General features: G+C 40.6%; 1 protein-coding gene across 1 annotated transcript in view; it reads left to right on the top strand.

Annotated features, from left to right (window-relative positions):
• dock2 (dedicator of cytokinesis 2) overlaps positions 1 to 20,114 on the top strand; it is a 95,773-nt gene that overhangs the window by 21,872 nt on the left and 53,787 nt on the right. Inside the window, exons 22-25 of the mRNA XM_022759889.1 lie at positions 1,847 to 1,955; positions 2,436 to 2,506; positions 4,466 to 4,572; positions 18,630 to 18,772. Of these exons, the coding sequence (XP_022615610.1) occupies positions 1,847 to 1,955; positions 2,436 to 2,506; positions 4,466 to 4,572; positions 18,630 to 18,772 (430 nt within the window). The remainder of the gene's footprint in view (positions 1 to 1,846; positions 1,956 to 2,435; positions 2,507 to 4,465; positions 4,573 to 18,629; positions 18,773 to 20,114) is intronic.

The following is a 20,114-nucleotide window of genomic DNA, read 5'->3' as shown; positions in this document are numbered from 1 at the left end:
AGGGATCTCATCATTCATGTTTAGTGTTGCCTTGTTGATCCTTTTCTTTTCTCTCACCCACGACTACATACGGCTGAGCTGTACTTTCCCTCCCACTCTCCCCTCTTTCCCTTAGACTATTCCTCAGTGTCACTCTTTTCCCTCCCCCCTGCTGATCATCTTTCCTTCATCCCTCTCTCTCCCCTCTCCATCTGTCTCCAGTATTAATTTGCTGAGCTACCATGACATTGTCCACTGTTGTGCTTACATGGGGGTATAGAATTCAGCTATGGTCATCTTTAGTTGGACAAACATCTCAGAGTTGGATTAAAGTGGTCATCTACTGCACTAACAATGGGACATAACTAAGTAACACGAATGTACAACCTGGTGTTATCACACCAACACTGACCCTGACACATCTAGGCATCATCTCTGCACACACTCCCACACACACACACACACACGCGCACACATATATATGCACAGACATGGCTGGTGGATTAAACAGGGCAATGCGTTTCTAATCATAACTGTACTCTGCAAAGAGCCCAGTGATAATACCTCTGTGTGTTACCGCCTAATCCCTCCCCCCACATGCTAAATTTGCTGTGTGCCACATGCTAATCCTTCCCTCTAGCACTCATAACTTCTATTGTAATTAACAACTGCACAGCTCCACCACTGAATCACACAGAGATGGTGAGGAGATGGGGGGGAAAGAAGTGGGCGGAGAGACGGCTGAGAGAAAAGTTTGTTAGCGGTTGAGGAAGTAGGACTGAAGGAAGGGTGGAGGGGTATGTGGGTGTTGATATGTGATGTGAATAGCAACAACAACCATAACCCAGTTTTTATGTGTTAAGTTAGAGAAGGATTACTGTAATCACACACTCAGTGTTTACGAGGCACTCCTGTTTTACCTTTTTTTTTTTTTTTTTTTCTCATCAAAATGCTGTGTTGGTTTGCTGTTGGATGTCATGGTTTTGTACATTCACATGTAAAATAAAATATTGACTTAAGGGATAAAGTGGAATCTAGCACATTCATGCTGAATATATTTTCAACCATATTGTTGACAGAAGATGTGAAGAAATGCAGCCAATTCAGTTAATGCTCCATGTCCACACAAACACATGAATTTAGGTGTACTTTCGCTTGTTGCTAGAACATTCTGAGTTAGTGCAGAGAAAGCCAGCGCTGGCTCCATGAAGATAACTTCAAAAACATTATCATTACCGAGCTGGTATCAATTTAAACTGTGATGACAAACAACTACTGCTGGAGAATATGCACCCCAGTAGAGATTCTGATTGTTTTCAGAAGAAAAAGTTTTAAAAGCAGAGAAATAAAATCCGGCAAGAGGATAAAAATGGCTATACGGACAGACATTTGTAATGGAGTCACAAAAAGTAAAAAAAAGTACGTTTCCAAGGAGGGATGTGACTTATTATTATACATCAAATTTTCATATTGTATTATCATGTATTATCTCACTAAATCTGCTCAGAAAACAATTTATATCAAAGTAGTTTAAGCATAACAGGGATGAGTCATGCATGGATGTGAGGGTTTACATATTTCTGTTTATATCCAACTTGAGTTTATTGTCAGCGAGCCTTGTTTGACCCTTTAGCTCTTATTCTCTCTCTCCATACCCCAGTGTCACTATTCACCCCCACACCCCAATTTGTTTTCTCTCATCTTTTAATTCCTTCCTAAATCTGTTTTGCCTTCCTCATCCCTCCCTCCATCGCCCTTGTTAATCATGTCACGGACATGATTTCTGGCATTCATTTCGTACTTTCTCTCTTTTCTTTCCTCTGATTTTCCTGTTGCATTTATACTTATTTTTTTCCTGCCCTCCTAGGTTATACGAAGGCAAAGAACAGGCGGAGTTTGAGGAGTCTCTGAAGAGGCTTTTTGAGTCCATCAACAACCTGATGAAAACTGACTTCACCACCACTCTGCTGCTCAGGGTAATCGCGAACACTCGCCGTGCACCCATACTAAAGCACGTACTACTCCTCTTTATAGTTTTCTCACCTTTGTCATCACCTCCTGTCTGCTCCTTCTTCTGCTACATCTCATCCTCATCTCCTCCTATTTCTCTGATGTGATCTCTCAACCTGATTCTGGCTACATCAGTATTCTGCTGCGTAATGTCTTCCTCTTATTCTCACTTCTTACAACAAGGCAGAGACACAAAAAAAGATGGAGTCACTAAAAGTTAGGCAGCCAGACAAGCAGTCCTGTGGAAAATAAAGCAGGTCCTTTTTCTCAGTTGTCATGAGAGACTATTTGATGGCAAAGTCACCTTCTATTAACCAACAACTTTCACAGGGTTTCAAGACAGTAATTTAATGGTGTTTACTTGTGGTGTGTGTGTGTGTGTGTGTGTGTGTGTGTGTGTGTGTGTGTGTGTGTGTACACGCATGTGTGCATGATTGTGTCATCAGGTTGCTGCTCTGAAGTACTTGCCAACGGTCCTGCATGATGTTGAGAAAGTGTTTGATGCCAAGCTCCTCAGGTTAGCTTTCCCTTACACACACACACACACACACACACACACACACACACACACACACACACTATCACCTTATCTCTGGTCTCATTCAGGGAAACTGACAGCGAGGATATATGGAGCTCAGCTCAAGTTTTCCTCTTGGCTCTGTTCAGTGACCCCCACACTTTCCATCCTGGTCGAACCCTACTTTCTTTATCAAGTGATAAAAATCTCATCAGACTGACGTATGCACAAGGACACACACTCAAACACACTCTGCAGCTCCTCCATGTGCCCCTGAGTGAACTGACAATTTCACCGAAACCATCAAACAAAACCCATTTAAACAGTAAAAACGTCTTGGAATGACTCGTTTAACCTCTCCGTGACCCAGAATCAAACTTACAATAAACTGTTTAGCCCAGGAAATGACCTCAGTGTACATACTTCTTCAGTTGGTAGATTTTTTTTCAAACTAGATATTTCAGGCATTTTCTTTGTCCTCTAGCAATCCCACAACCAAACATGGATTCATTGTCTTGGGCTGACCTTATTACTACATAGCAAGAAGATGTTAATTGACATTTTCTAGACTTGCCACACTCAATTTCAAACACCCTCATCCTCATAATTTTCTTTTTCACCTTTCTGTGACCTATGTGTGGTTTTGTGTGTCCACATGTGTGTCTGTGTGTTTGTGGATTATCCACATCTGCTAGTTCAGTCATTCGAGTGGGGCCGTGTCAACACAGTGTCACAAAGGCGCTACCTGTAACACCTGCCACACAGTCAAATACAAATACACACATGCACCAGCCGAAAGACAATGAGGGGCAGAGAGTTAGAAATCAGCGCACATATTCTCACTTCCTGTCATTCATTTTTTCTCTCATTCACACTCTTGCACTCACCCTTACTGTCTGTCTCCGGTGTTTCTGTACACACAAATGCGCATACACGGACTCGCACAAACATAGCTGAGTCATCTGAACTTGAAAGTAAGGTCCCCATTGCATTCCTGATCAGAATTGCCTTGGGCAGAGTTTCCAATAGCAAGCTTTGTGAATTACAATCACAGTACATGAGGTGGACATCAAAGTCTTTGTCTCATCTCCTGTATGGTCCCATTTCTACACCTTGTAAACTCACCTGTGGTGTGATCTGCAGTGTGGTACACAATCACAAACACTGGCAGCTATGGATGTGTATTGTTTGCTCTCTGTGTCCTTTGCATTTCCACAGAGTATAGTATGACATTTTGGGTTTTAATTAGATTCAGCTCAGATGATTAGCGAGCCTGATAAGTCTGCACTGAGCCTCTGTTCCCCAGCCTGTCCTCGTGCCAGCTTATGCACATCAAAAGTTCATACAAACTTTTTTAGTGTTTGGGTTTTTGGAGCAGAGGTGGTGCCTTTCATTCTTTCATACCATTATTGAGATTGCTACTGCAGCATATGTGGCTTAATGTAAGGAGACAAGGACAAAGTGAGAGACAGACAAAAAAAAAAAAAAAAAAAAATGGACACAGAGGGTTCACCATGTTTGGAGCATTCAATCTTTCTAAGTGGCATTAGGGCTTGCAACCAGCTTGTTTAATTATTCTGAAATTTAATTTGGGGCAGGGGATGAGTCAAACCTGTGTCTTCATTAAAACATGTTTGTACTTTGGCTCATTTGTTTTCTTGCTCACATCTGCAGTTCACTCTGATACAGCCACTGCTTTTAGTGGTTGCATATTTTATAAACTTAATGTTTAATACTTGACTTACAAAGGTAAACTTTGAATCACTTACATGGTGGTGGGAATAATCGGAGCAGGAGATTTTATTGTTAAAATTCAAAACACATGCAATAACATGTAGAAAATAACTCTTGAATATTTATTGTGCTCATTAAAAAAAAAAAAAAACACATCTGTTGCACTTCCCATGTAATGATCTTGCTGGTTACTTATTCCACCTCCCCTTTGCTTTTTTTTCCCAGTGAGTTGCTGCATCACTTTTATTTCTGCATCCCCCCTGAGAAACTCCAGAAACAGAAGGTGGCCTCCATGACTGAAATTGTCAGCAGCCAACTCTTCCAGAAACAAGGTGTGCACATTTTTCCAGTTTCAGGCCTCAGTGATGAGCTAACTAATAGCGGACTCAACAGTTGAGTGAAGAACCAATTGCGGATGTGCACAACCCATTCTGTGTGAAATCCTACAGAGCATTAGTTGCTTCTCACTTAAAAGGTCTATTATATAGTGAGTAATTCTAGCCCAGCAACAGGAGTGGCCAGACAGCTGCTCACACTGTACTTTGTGACTAGTAAGGGTGTTCTTTGCTCTAAAGGTTTTATCTTGATACAGCACGGTGGATAAAGGGTGCTGCTAATACTGCAAGTGAAATGTACCATTCCCTCTGCAGCAATCCAGCTAAGCACTCTGGATAAAAGCATCAGCCAAATGGTAAAAGGACATACTGATGTTTTTATTTGGTTTACTGACCTGTACCCGCACATTCAAGTCAAGTCAATTTTATTTATATAGAATTGACTTGACCTAACAAGTTACAGAATGACAATCTTTTGAATTTCTAATATTAATCCATATTACTGTATTTGTCTGTTTGTTATTAGATTAAAAGGGGAAAGATAAGCCTCCTTAAAATGATCTGCTGCTTCAGCTAGCATTCAAATAACGAAGACATGGATGTTTGTGTTTTAGTTTGCCGAACAATCTTCCTGAGGGACTATTTTCTGATTAGCTACAGAAAACAATTTGGATATTTGATGGTGTTGCTGTAATATACAATTACAGTTCTGCCATGTTCACATCCAGTGACATTACAATCAGTGCAATGGACCCCAGTCAGATACCATCTTATTACAATCAGCCCAAGTGGCACCTATTAACTGATCGAAAAGGTCACTTCAAGTCTCTCTTGTCAAGATAAACAGTCTTGAGGCTAAAATAGCATCGACCTAAACCGATATTTGTTGGGCATCTGATGGTTTTCATTTGTCCTTGTGGTGTTGACATTCCCTCTTCACCCATACTGAACAAGTCCATGAACCTTATTGCAAACAGAGAAATGAGTACACTGCTCACGCCTCAGTAGGTAATGGTGTTGAATATAGAAAAGGATAAGTTTTATCCATATTAATGTCACAGGTGACATCTGTGTATCTATCTACAAAAAGAGGAGATGTATTATCACCCAATGTTTGTGGCACATAAGACAGGAAGTGTTTTCAGAACGCTGCAGTCTCACTGTCATTAATGTGTCACTTTTCACAGCATGTCTACTCTGCTTTTAAATTATTTTCACTAGATTTGGCATGATTGCCAAGGACACATGATTTTTGTCTGTGTGGTACCTTTAAAGTGTGCTACGCATCAATGATCGCACACTCTTCACCAATCTGAGTCCACCCCCTACCTCTGTTCAGACCTATTATATCTGTCTAATTTGCTTGTAGTGGGCTGATAAGTGGTGGTTTCCCCTGCAGAGGATCGCACGGTGATGGACAGAGTGGGCTAATGTTGTGCTGCTGTATAATACAGACTGGATGAGGAGGCCCATAAATGGGTGTGTGCAGTGCAAACTGAAGAATTGGAAGTAGACTGTGAGTGAGTGTGGTGGACCAGATTTAGTTTGAGACAGAAATCGGTCTGAGTGGGTCTAGTGGGTCTGAGACGGCATGTGTGCTGGCTGTGCTAGACAGATTCAGTCTGCGTCATTGGCACTGTTCCATTTGTGCATGAATGCATTTTCATACACAACCTGCAAACACATTTATATGTATCTGTTTCAGAGTGACTGATGATACTGTATCTTGGTGTGAGTGTATCTGTGCATTTCAGTGTCTGTGCATTGGTGCATGTTTAATAGGTGTGTGCACTGGCTGGAATATTGTTTTTGCCCAATGTAGCAATGGGCCCGGTCATCAGTCAGTCGCTGCCAGCCAAGTCGGTAGCCGACCCAGGATACGGTCCTTTGGTATTGATCCTGGCTCCGATGATTGATTCCCCAGGGTCTGAAACGACAGGCTCGGCCCTCTGGCTGGCTGTCAACACGCTTAGAGTCACACTCTGTCACCAGGGAAGAAGGGAGAGAGCGAAGAAAGCAATGAAAGTAACAGGAGAGAAAGAGGGATGGAACCGACAGGTAGAAAAGGAGAGACCATGATAAAGAGAAAAATACCAAAGAAATGTAGGCCATCATTCCAAAATGCTACATATCAATTTAGGCAGACAAAGATCTGTCAGTATGTGATAAACAGATGCCCTACAACCATTTTGGAAGCAAAGATTTGGAAATTACTTTAACCTGCAGTCTTAGCCCGTAAAGTGTTTTAAATTCATTCAAGTCATTTTGAGTGTTTGTCATTTTTGAAATTGTGAATGTCTCTTTTTAAACACTTCAAATGCAAAGTGATGGAGACGGAGCAAGGTAGAGGACAGTCCATGGAGATAAGAATAAACAGACGACACGGTGAGAAATAGAAAACCAGAGATAACGATTTGCAAAAGAGGGAGGACGAAAGAGGAGAGGGGAAGATTATTTGGAAAAGAAAATTGGAATAGAGACTATTAAAAGGAGAAGAAAGAGGGATGACATGATGATTGGTAAACGGAGGGACAGGGGCAAAGGGATAAGTAAATGGATGGGAAAGATGGATGACAGAGAAATGGGGAAGAGACAAAGGCTGGTTGACAAAGAGGGAACAAGGGATTTGAGAAAGATAAAGAGAGAAGAAAGAACAAGTAGATGGTGGTGCAGAGTGAAAACAAAGCAGCTTGGGGAGATTGGAAAAATAAGTTTGTGGCAGAGAGGGAGGGGCTGACTGCGTTTTGCTATTAAACAGTCCAAAAGTGATTAAAGTTTAAGACCTGCTCACACTAAATCTATTAGCAAACCTGAATGCTGTTGGTCAGTGACACCTGGCCCCTCCTTTGCCCTCCTCTTCCCTCGTCCTCCGGCACAGTGCTTATTTATTTATTTGTTCATCTATATATTGGTCCGTTCCATCTCCATCCCTGCCTCACCAAATAAGGGCTGACACTCGGTCTAATTGAGATGCATTTTAGCATTGGGATGCTAATCAAGGAGCTTGTATGCTACTGTGCCATTCGTCCAGGAGGCTGAAATATGCAGCAGCGCTAAATTATATATTTATAATGGCTAATGGCCCCCGGTGTCCTATCACTGCACTGCAATACATATTTAATAACCCTACCTGTCTGTCTGACTGTCTGTCTGAGGATTCCTGCCAAGCTCCCTCTCGAGGGAAAAATGTCAAGCCACTGACAGTGTGGGAGAGGTTGGATGATGGAAGGGGAATGGTTTTATGTGTGTATGTCAGTGTGAGACAGGAGATCACTTGCACATGGTCATGTTTGACAGAGTGAGAATGAACAACCTTACAAATTATTAGGTTTGTTTTACTACTGTGTTTTAAAAAATCTGTGATATCATTGGCCTCTGTTTGGATAGAAGTCTGGGTGATAATTGGATTATGAAGGTACGAATTGTTATGCAGCCATTCGCCACACTGTTTCGTACTTAGAGGTGCGTATGTGTTTGCTCCACAGTGTTTTCCTTACACTCTGTTACCAGAAAATTTTCTGGGCTGTCCTCATTGCAACATTGTTTACTCTAAACTATATTGTCAGCATCTTCTTTCAGCAGAAAACACAAGAACTTTACAGTGTGTGAGCTCATAAAATCTAAATGAAAATTGGTTTAAATATTATTATATATAATATTTTGGTGAAAGTCAGTCAAGGTCAAACGATAAGTCCTTAACTATCATGCAGTATATGAGATTGTTACTTACTTATTAAAATTTTTGGGGGGTTTTTTGCCTTTAATCAGCAGGAAAGCAGATGCTAGTTTTGTAATGAGGTGCTGTCACATGGTCACTGGTAGTAATTTTTCTCCAACCCTGGTTTTAAATGAAAGTGTGTGTATTTTTCTGTGTGTTTGTGTCCAACATGCTGATTTTGTCTGTCCATGTGCATGACGTTTTCATGTTGCATCCACAGGCAGTGTTTGAAGGGATTGGATTTTTTTTTTTTTTTTGTCACACAAAAATATTCCTGATTTATTCAGCATACGCTCCAGCGATTAAGGGTCTTGGCAAGCACATACTGTATACACACACAATGCACCGATACACACATGCTGGCACACATGCACAGATACACATGTGCATCCTGTCTTATGGGTTAATCTGATTTTGAGACAAAATTAAATTTACGAGGCGCATTATAGCTCAATTTAGGCAAATTATAATGCCATCAGGCAATCACTGTGACAGATTGAGAGCATCAACACTGATAAAGGGGGAAAAAAAGCATGAGAGATCAGGGAGAGCAAAGAGCAGAGGGACAGAGGGGATGAGTCTGTCATTTTGTTTGCCCACTCATTTCCCAAAGCTGGTCAGAGTCCCTGATTCAATCCACTAACCCTTTATATCTTCTCTGCCATGCTGCCATCTCCCCTCCTCCATCTGTACAGCTGGAGCAAAGACTGCAGTCATGTCACCTGCCTTGTAGTACATATTAAACAGATTAAAGGAAACCCCATGTGCGTTAGTGTAATGCTCTTGTAAAATTAATTGGTACAGCTAGGTATGTCAAGAACATGGCATAGAAAAAACACATAACGCAGAAAATCAGAAAAAACTGTCGTAGCTAGTGTAAATTTTCTTTTAAATTATCATATCAATCCATATCAACAGGAGAAATCCCATTACTTAAATTGCTTGAATTTTACTGCAACGCATTATACAGTACTGTTGACATTACTCACACCCATGTCTATATTTCTCCTGCTGTGATTACTTAACAGATGCATGTCAGTGCTTGATCATTATGGATGAGTGATGTACTGTACAGTTATTATCGTCAGGATTTAATCAGTGCTGAGTGATCTCGGTTGTCTGCACATTCTCTACCAATCAGCATTAGTGACAGGTCACTTTAGGCCCTAGTTATAATAGTAGTGAATGTGGTTTTCTACATCTGACTTCTAAGAGAGCTTCAAGTGACAAAGATATGACTGACACCAAAAGCCGAAAGTGGTCTTAAGTATAAGATTATGCTGTGTTAATAGCTCACTTCAATTACATTTTCTCTTTAAAAGCAGATATAAAAGGCCAGTGTTTTTGATGGTGTAAAGATGGTATGTGATTCACGTGTGAAGGTTACCCTGAGGGTAAGCAAGTGTTTGCATGCGCCACAATAAACCTGTGTTTGTCGTGTATTCCTTCTAGCCATTCCCAAAGCAGCTGGTTGAGCTATAATGTCAAAGCTGTCAGCTTTACAGCAGCTCAGGGTGTGTGAGTGTGTGTGTGAGTGTGCGTGTGTGTAACAGATTGCTTGGTGATCCAGTAAGTGTCCATGTGCCCATATGCTATATCATTAGTTATACAGACGTATTAAGAGACAGGCTTGTGAATCATAAAAAACATAATAGTCATACGGCTGCCATGTCCCCGCAGGCTGCTCTCTGTTCTGCTCCACTCTGCTCCTTGTGAAGAGAAGTATATTTGTTTACTGTGAACCTCTTCTCTTCTCTTCTCTTCAGGTTTATGTCACATCTCACTGTAAATACAGTGAGATCATCCTCATGAACACCCAGCAAAAACTGCTTACTGTACCTGTCAGAGAATTATGAATGTAAATTGTGTGTGTGTGTGTGTGTGTGTGTGTGTGTGTGTGTGTGTGTGTGTGTGTGTGTGTGTGTGTGTGTGTGTGTGTGTGTGTGTGTGTGTGTGTGTGTGTGTGTGTGTATATTTGGGTGTTTGACAGCAGAGGAGCCATCTGCCACAAATGATTTTTAACTGTTGTTGTACACGCTGACCCAAAATAGCTATGCTGACTGTCGTGCTGTGGGTTGATGGCTCCACAGGGTTAATGAGAGAAAGAGAGGGAGAAGGTAGAAGTTGCTCTCATTCAGAGCGGCAGTTTGGGAGGTTGTGGATAAAACAGTAGAATAAGAGCAGGATGGATGAGACTAATGGAGCAAAGTGAATGGAGTTTAATCATTTTGGGAACTGCCTCTGTCTCACACTCTCCCTCCATCGAATTTATATTCTGATCCATGCTTGTGTCTGTGGGGTGAGCTCATTGGAAAATGAATACAAACAAGGACAGTGGAGGGACGTAACGGTCAGTGTACCAACACACTTAGCCATTCATTTGTTTGGTACAGATGCTTTAATGTTAACTACAGACAGGAGCAACCTGACAGAACAGCTTGCTGCTGTCAATAGCTGGTTTCTAAGGATACAGCAAATTAACATTTCTGGGACGGTTTAAATCCTAATGATCCCCTTTGGGACTGTGGGTCATTATCCAACAGCAGTGATAACAGGTGAATTGCATGTCATTGAAAATATTGTGACAAATTATTGCAACAGTAGAGTAGATCGGAGATGATATAATAATATGAAAAGAATAAAGATTTGCAGCCTATTAAATCTGAACAAATACAAAAAGAATTTAAAAGCTGAGTTCAGATACAGGCTTAACCAGCGACAGCAGCTTCGTGATATATTACTCTCCTATTAGAAAACACTGGGGATAAGTCTGCCTATCAGTCAAAGCAGTGAAATGGTTCACCGCAAGGCATTCATCCACCATTGATTTGCTGCGGTCAAATTGATCAAAACGCTGTACCAACCAGCTAAAACTACCAACAGAGTAATTGGTCAATCAATTTAATATTCATGTGGAAGATGGAGCGGAGGAGGAAGGCTGAGATGAGGGCTGGTAATTAGTGGGTGACTCATAGAGAGTGACTAAGACAGGTGGAAAAAAGAGAAAGAGATAATTTATACACCATTTGAAAACACAGGGTAAAATAAATAAAGCCTCTTTCAGCAGCATCTGAAAAGAACACTCAACAAACAAACAAGGGATTATCTGAACAGTATCAGTAGTATCTAGTACTTGTTATCTTTGCAACAAATTTTTGTTTTAGTGGTAAACATGACAAACAAGCCCAGTTCTGTCCTCAATTTCTTGTTATGGCAAGTTTTGGTCTGTTTGTGTGTGTGTATGTGTGTGTGTATGTATGTGTATGTGTGCGCATGTGAACAGTAGTATGCTTGAAGAGAAAGAGAAACATGAAGAGAGCAATTATACTCAAGACAGCAGCCTTTACTGTGATTGTGTTTACTTTGTGCTTTTGCTGACAGTATTTGTTCTGTGCCAGGTTTTATCAGCGTCATAGCAAAACTTGCAGTGAAAAATGCACTTTCAGACATCATTGCCACTCTATATCACCATCAGTCACTAGTGCACTCTATCATCTGTAACTTATTGGCCTATACTTTATGGAGAGCACTCATTCACACAGGCAAAAGAGTTTTATGCTTTTCTGTATAAAAAAAATATTATCCTACTAAATGACTTTGAGACAGCTTTCTTGCTTTTACACACCATACATGTCAGATTGAACCAGCGATTTATTTTAAAAAAAAAAATTAAAAAAAGAGAGAGAGAGAAGTGTGGACATATAGGCACAACCAAAATACAAACAGAAAATGTAGGGCTTTATAACAGATGGGGTTTAAAGATGGGGCAAGGGAAGGAGTGAGCAAGGAGGGAGGAAGACAAATGAAAGATGGAGGGAGAGTGGATGAGAGGAGACATCCACAGTGACATGGAGAAATGAAAAACCTGCTGAGAGAGACATTTAGTCATCAGCAAGCAGGGAGACAGTTGGCTTGGTCCCAACCCCCCTCGCAGCGCAGAAGATTTACTTGTCATTGCGCCTCCGAACCTCCTCATTATCATCTTTTCTATCACTCTATCTTCCCAAAAGCAAGGGACGACAACCAAAGAGAGGGAACAGAGAGGGATGGAGAGAAAGAGGAAGACACCACAGATTTACATGCCTCTTAGAAACTGAGATTGCATCTCATTATCATGTGCTATAGTTTATTGTGCTTGGCTGTCAAATGAAAAAATGGAACAGAGAAGGGATGAGCTGGCTGCTGAGCCATCAAAGCTGCTGTCTGTGTGGTGGCTTGCCAGCACTGGCGGCAGTCTACTCTCACAGACTTGGTAACCCAAACACACCCGCACCCTCACACAGGCACAAAGAGATTCCAGCTCGTACACATGCAATAGTGATGAAGCACCAAATCAGACACAAAAAAGGACAATTCACACTCGGGCACATAGACACACATTGGTATTAATAATCAAAGGCTGAGATTACGCCAAGAATAAATAGACATTTTGAATTGAATATAGATGAGTACTTGAAGCTGTGTTGGTATGGGTTTTGAATATGTTGTGCGGTGTGCGTCAGCACCTGTGTGTATTTCTATTTCTTTGAACAAGAGTGTATGTCTGCACAAAGTGAAGGCTAGATGAGAAAAAGTAAAAATGCATCCTGATGTTTTGCCCCAAGACCTTGATTTCCATTTGTGTGTGAGTGTGTGTGTTGGTGAAGCTTTCTTCCACAGCATGGCTGAATTGATTTACTGCACTGTTGCACCGCAGGCTATAACATACAACATGCAACTAAATCATACAGGCAAGTGAAACATAGAAACACAAGTTTACATAGAAAAGTGTGTGTGTTTATGCCAAACTTTGTCCTGTCCAACAGCTTGTAAATTTTATGTTTAATTATTTTTTTTTACATACGTCATATCAACAGCTGGAAAAATGCTGAATCGGTTAAAATTCCTTCTTTCTCACACAGATACACATCCCAAACCTTAGTTGAGCTTCTCCGGCAGATCCTCCCTTTAGGCTGCTTCGTAACAAAGCTCCACCAAACAGACCTGAAAAAATGGTTTAAGGTTATAGGATTAGGGCCATGACTGGGGTTAGACTCTGCCAATCCGAGTGAAGGATGCAGGATTTGTATGCAGCCCGAAAGGAAGTTCTGTCTGAGAGGCTCAAGCTGGAGTAGGTCCAGAGCACATAGCACATATAGCACTGTTCCATATTCACTGGGAAGATGAGATACACAACTTGCGATGACACACCACCGTTGATTGGTTGGATCAGCAAGTTATTGATGCATCAAGATATGAAAAAATTCTAGGGCAGTATGTTTTACCTGAAATGGTGAGTTGGAGAAACTGAATGATGAGGGAGAGAATAGTACTATCAGTTGTTGTGACAGAAAGACAAGAAGTGTGAATCAAGAGGAAAGGTGTGGAAGGACATGTAGAGGGTCAAAGAGTAAAGAGTAAAAAGAATACAAGATGGAAAACTACAGGCAAAAGATTGAGATGGAGAAAATGGAGATTGCATTTTACAAAAAGGACCAGGGGCCACAATAATAGAAATAACAGATATAGACAGTGAGACAAACACAAGAGGGAAAGACAGCCACCAGTAGGACAAACAGATATATTAGATCTAGCATTTGTGCCAAGGTATCAATTGTATTTTCAGCAGGCCACTGCTTTTCACATTGATAATTGTCATAGCTCAAATGAGGGCAAATTTGCACAGATAGTGAAACTACTCAGCCAGTTTGATAGTACTCCAAGGTTTATTGTGACTCAGTCAAGAAAAATCCTACTAAAATAACCTCAGTTGGCTCCACTCACAACATGTGCAAGAGCACATCTGAGGACAATATCTGTTTTGAAAAAGTCTAAGAAGAAATGCAGGAGGCATCCATCATGTTTAATTGGACCACTGATGTGATCCGCTGTGAGGAGGCATCTTTGTTTTTTTGTTTTTTTGTTTTTTTTTTTAGAAAAGAAGAGAACTTACTCATTTGTGGAAGGAATTTTTTTTACCATATCCCTCTGTTGGTACAAACATGCACAGATTTCTTGACAGGGGTTGGAGTGTACGGTCAGCCACAGTGTAGTGCCCCAGAACACTAATTCCTTGAAATAGCAATGATTTCAGATGTCTTCTTAAAGAATGACCCAGACCTGGAAGCTGCACGCCATTGTAGCTGGTGTTCTTACAAGACTGAAAGCCCTCAGGACCATGGTGCAGTTCAAAAGCGTCTCTGAGAAATCTTCCATTCAGGCTGGAGCAGTAGATATTAACATTCCTGATGTTATTCTAGGCCAGGCAAGGAACTTAGAAATACCTGCAAAAAGTTAAAGGTGCTGTTCCACATCAGTTACTGGAGACTATGAACCACAGAGTGTGGAGGAGCATTACTGGGGCAGCCTGTACTTCATCATTTTTGATGCTCATATTCAGGAGATCCAGAGGCCATTTGAAGGGAAGGCGAAACCTAAGTAAAATCAAAACAGACGTTACACACCCTGACAGATCTTGATAAGTAGAAGGATGCCAGAGATGAGCAAGCAATTAGGATGCTCATGGTTTCTTATGTTTTCTGAATTTTAAGATGAGAAGTAGCTGCTGACTAAATTAAAGGTGTTTTACTCTGCATACATAAAATCCCAGAAGAGCACAGGTTATATAGAGTGTCTTCAAATAAAGCACAAGACTCGGTTTGTTTTTCCATCACTATTCAAATTTGTGAAAAATAGAGTCTACTAGCGTCAGCAGGCTAGAAAGTGCAACCAGAGCCAAACAGATTGTCACTGTGGACAATGAATTTGTAGCTGTAGTACATTACATAAAGTCTGAGGATGTCTGCTTCCTGTCTGTTGCTGAAAGTTTTCTTTATTTAGAAAATAACCCCAATGAAAAAAAGAAAATTAATAAAAGTTTCAGTTTCTCTTTGGGGGTTTTTTGTCCAACAACTCTGTATTATGCGTCATTGATTTTTTTTTCTCTCCCTCATTTTTCAATGAAGGCAGCACTTTGTGTGTGGGCTGAGAGGATAAATAGACAAAATGATATCATGCCTAACATGTACAATAAAGAAAAAGCTTATATCTACAAAGCAACTGCACCTTAGACTTATCTTTAACTTCTGTTCCCATGTAAAACTCCTCACAGGAAGGGTAGACTGTCAAGCCCTTGATGTTCATAAATGTTAATTTTCTACTCAAACTACTCAGTGCGCAGTGAGTGCAGCTTCAGTAAATGTATTGCTCCATCTTCCTGCATATTCACAAAGGGTCAGGGTTGGCATAGACCTTGAAACTTGCTGTCGTGGTAATGTTTTGATTATGCCTGGCTCCTGACACAGTAAAAACAAAAAGCACACAGTGTATCACAGAACAGGATACCCTTTCAACCCCCCTCCTACCTGCTCTCTATTTTTACTTTTCCTCCCCTTGTACATGTTGCACCCAGACATATCAGATGGGTTTATTTCTTAAATCAATAGAAATAAAGAAGCAGGTGTCTGTGGGGTCATTTCACCAGGGCACGTCCCCTCCACAGGTTTAATGGTACATCCAGCCCCCGGAAGGCAGATGGATTAATTCTGGAGCTTGCGCACACAACAATACTGCTATAAAACAGCCCATTGTTTTCTCTATCTGAAAGGACAAAAGATGATGAGTTTCTGCTTTGATGGATTAAACAGGTTTAGCAGGGCTTCCACTAAAATACAAAGCCGGCAGCATCTAAAACACCATTTTCTACCTCTCTAAAGGGCAGAGAGCAGGAGGCCTCCCTGTGTCATCTTGTTTCATTCTGACAAATTCAGAAATTTTTCATTATCAGTTATGATAAATAACTTTTAATCGCATGGCACTCAGATACACCTTCTGGTTGTCATCCAACTTTTCCTAGCGTCTCTTTTAAACTTCCTCCTCTTCTGGTTAGATTTGCTCTACCTGTGCAGGCCCCTCCTCCATCTCCTCCTCCTTCTCCTCCCTCCATTTCTCATTGAGGGCATTTTGTGACTCATGTGTTTCCCCCCTCTCTCTCTCTTTTCATCTTTCATCCCCCCCTGTCCTCTCTGCATGTTTGTGTGATGGAGTGAGCGTTGTGATGAGGGCCCACTCAGCAGGCGTGTAGGCTTGACTCAGTTAATAATGGAACTAACGAGCATCAGCCCAAATGAGCTTTTAATGGGCTCCGTCTACCTGCGGCTACAGGAGAGGGATGGGGTGAGGGAGGTTGGGGAGGGCAGAAAGATGGAGAAGGAAGAAGAGGGAGAGGTCAAGATAGAAGAAGTAAAAAAATAAGAATAATCAGTTAATGTTGGAGCACACTGCAATCCAAGTTTTCTTATACATGTTTGTAAGTGCGTAGTATGTCATTTGTATTGACAGTTAAACATTTATACTTGACCTTGAGTGTGATCCATTATCCAAAGACAGCTTGGCCAAATTGTGTAAATGGGACCTGTTTGACAAGTTAGGTTGTTTATGCTAATTACGTCTGCTAGCTAACATTAGCATTACTAAATTTCCATGGAAATAGTTCTGCTATAGTTAGAAATATTTTCAGGAAAGCTTGCTGTACATAAAGTATTTTGAGTGGTGTGGAGACACAGTAAATGTTTATTGCTTTCAGTATTGGACTTAAACATAATCTGAACCAACGTCCTTAACAGTGTTGAATCGATTCACTGTAACCTTGGACTATAACTGTGTCTGTTGTTTTGGCCACAGCTTTGGTGACTTCTAAACAATAGCAGATGACAATTTTAAAAGATTGGCTTCCTTAAAAATCAGTTTGAATTTTCTGTCAGAGCGTGCTTTATCAAATTACCAGTCTCATTACTAAATCATCAAATGATAAAACATTACATAGTTTCAGCAGCATAGTTGTCAACAATTTCTCAATAAAGTCAAAAGTTTTAAAAGTTTTTTATCAAGCATATGGAGGGTTTACTTCTGCATTTATTTCAGCCCCGTGGGAAGCCTTAACTTTCTCTCTGTAAGTTTTGCATGAAAATAAACTTAGAAAAACCTGAAACACTTGAAGTTTAATTAGGCTTACTGCTGAGAGCAATGACTGTTTTTAAAGGTCTTCCTTGTCGGTCCATTTAGAATATTGTAGGATGATAAATAAACACAATCATCAAATCATGTGCAAGTTTATGGTGTACTTTGGAAAACATCCAAGAAAGACTCTTTTTAAGAGCTCAGACATTCTGTTGAACTGCTGAGTCACATTTGGCTTTCATTCCTTCATTTTAGTTTTTCCCATATTGTTCATTGCCCAGACACCTGTTGAGATTACATCAGTTTTATTTGTTTTCGTGTTCAAAAGAAGGAACTCCCACCCAAAGCGCCATAAAACGATAATATTAAAATCATTATACTTAGTCACCATGTGTGGGAAGCAAATTTTTTTCGTCATATGGTTGCCTAGTGGCACTCTCCCAATGTCAACCTTATTACTGAATAGCAGATAACATTTGAGAACAATGGCACATTCAAAAAAGCTTTAGAAAATATGAAGAAAAAATCCAGTCTTGAATATTATTGGTAGAGGGTTTAGATTTCAGGAAGTGATTTTTCACTGCTTATGAAAGATGCTCACATAATCCTTCCCCTTACACAGGTCTGCTTTCACTTAACTTCAACCTACAGTACTCTTTGCTATAGTCCTTCAGTGATTTCCTATAATTCCCAGAATGACTTTGGACAATCCCCAGAGAGGAGTTCTGAACCTTTAAAATCCATAAAGGATTTATAGAATGGTTGAGCACCAGGTGTAACTCGTATGAAATACAGCTTCATGTACAGGTATTAATGTAATTACTGATGATGCATTACATGTGCAAAATACCACATGAATTAAAAAATGAGATATCAATCAGAGATGGGAAAGAGAAAACGTTACGCAGCGGTGATTGATGTGTTGACTGTGTGGTTGACAGACAGCTGCAGACTTGCATGGAAGTATAAATAGACACTTGATTGATATCACTCCATTGTGCAGTCTGGGGTTAGGGATGAATTTCTTCATCAGGATGCAGTGGCATCATTACTCATAGCCGTGTGGGTGCAGCTGTCTCCACAGGTGCTGCAACAATTTACATGAAGGTCCGGGGTTTAGGTTCTGAAAGGTTTTTCAGAGAGGAAACACATTACAGTAAATCTTGATGTTTTGCCTTTTGATGTTTGTTTTTAAACGTCTTATGTCTAAAGGCTTTCCCTAAAAGAAGTGAATAAAACATCACTCTCGCAGGCGCTGTCTCACGCTATCCAATTTATTATACAGACTTGAAAGTTTTCTTTCTTCAGTCGAAAAAAAAAAAAAATCCGCCTGTTTTATTATTGTGTGTCTGCTTATTAAACCATTCATCTCTGACCTTGTGTGCTTTTGTTTCTTCAGAGTGCCGCGATGTGTTGTTACCCATGATGCTACGGGAGTTGAACACGGCACTGTCCACTATGGCCGACGGGCCTCATGATGAGAGGAGAAATAGCCTGGAGCTACTCAACAACATTCTGGAGGTGCTCAGCAGGAACAATGTGGTGAGACACACGGCAACCCTTTTTAGTAAAACACACAGAATCTGCAGACACAGACACTTTGTCATGTAACTGCATTCTGCTGGATTGTTTCAACATGGACAGCTGTGAACTACACACTGAAATATGCATCGTGATAAATGCATTGAGAACATAGTGAGATCTGATCGCTTTGGCCACATGTGGATGTTACTTTATAAAGTGTAATGGTGATCATTTTCACATTCGGTCTTTGACCACCATACATGTTCCATGTTATTGCAAATAGCACAACCAACCACAGCCTCCGACTAAGGCAAAATGCCAAGTTGTTCTTTCTCTCTCTCTCCAGTGTCCCCTCATTTTTCTTATTTCTTTCCAGCTTCTTTCATTTAGAGTTCTTCTGTTTAGTTTTAGCCTGTGTGCAAATAATCGCAGCCCTTTGTAGTTTCCAACATTCCCGGTATTGCTGAAATCTTTCTTTATGTCCCTTTTTTTAATGGCAGTTGCAGTCTCCCACAGACACAATCAAATGTCAGCAGGAAACAAAATCACATCCTAAGTGGTCACTTGAGGCGTAACTCAAGTGACTCATCCTGCAACAGCAGCAGCAACAGTTTAGAGTTCATTTTAGACACAGTCTGCAAATACAAAAAGATGAACAGGTCTGGTAAAAATGAAAACAGCCACACAACTGATATAATGATAGTAATAATGTACACTCGGTGCTGACAGTTCAGGCAGACCAATTAACAGAAGCTGGTGAGTGATTGAAGTATCAATCATTTGCACTGAAACAACACAATACCTCCTTCTTACAAAGCATTTATATTGGGAAAACGCAAGGGAACCTTTTTTTTTAAACCCACATATTAGAAGGCATTTCCTTTATCTTTCTAGCATCACAGAATGAATTTGAACTACCCTTGAGCTCTGTGCCACCCCAGTGGAACTTGTCTCCTAAAGAGTATAGTGAATAGCCTTAAGCAGTTTCATCTTCAGTTACACAGTCATGCAATGAAGCAGCCCGTTACCAATTACAACTGAATTGATTTTGCTTCACGCGTGTTGCTGCATGTTAGTCTGTTGAAACAAAATCCAGTTAGATCCCGAACTAAACATCTTTAATATGGACACACACACACATGTACACACAACAAATACAACACCAGTATCCAGCCGAGGGCTTTTTAATTGCTACTGCAAGTTGTTGACAGCCTGCTGAGTCTTTGAAGTGAAGGTATGGCTTTTTTCAGCTCTATTTATTTGGATAGCACTAATGAAGCGTGAGCCAAGCAAAGAGAGACTGTGAGAGAAGAGAGAGGAGTAATGAATGGAGTGGAGTGAATACAGTGAGATGAGTTTG

Source organism: Seriola dumerili, unplaced genomic scaffold (assembly GCF_002260705.1).
Source record: "Seriola dumerili isolate Sdu_G_001 unplaced genomic scaffold, Sdu_1.0 BDQW01000331.1, whole genome shotgun sequence".
NCBI classification, from domain to species: Eukaryota; Metazoa; Chordata; class Actinopteri; order Carangiformes; family Carangidae; genus Seriola; species Seriola dumerili.
Note: the sequence above shows the minus strand (reverse complement) of the source record. Positions and strands in the feature narration are given on the sequence as shown.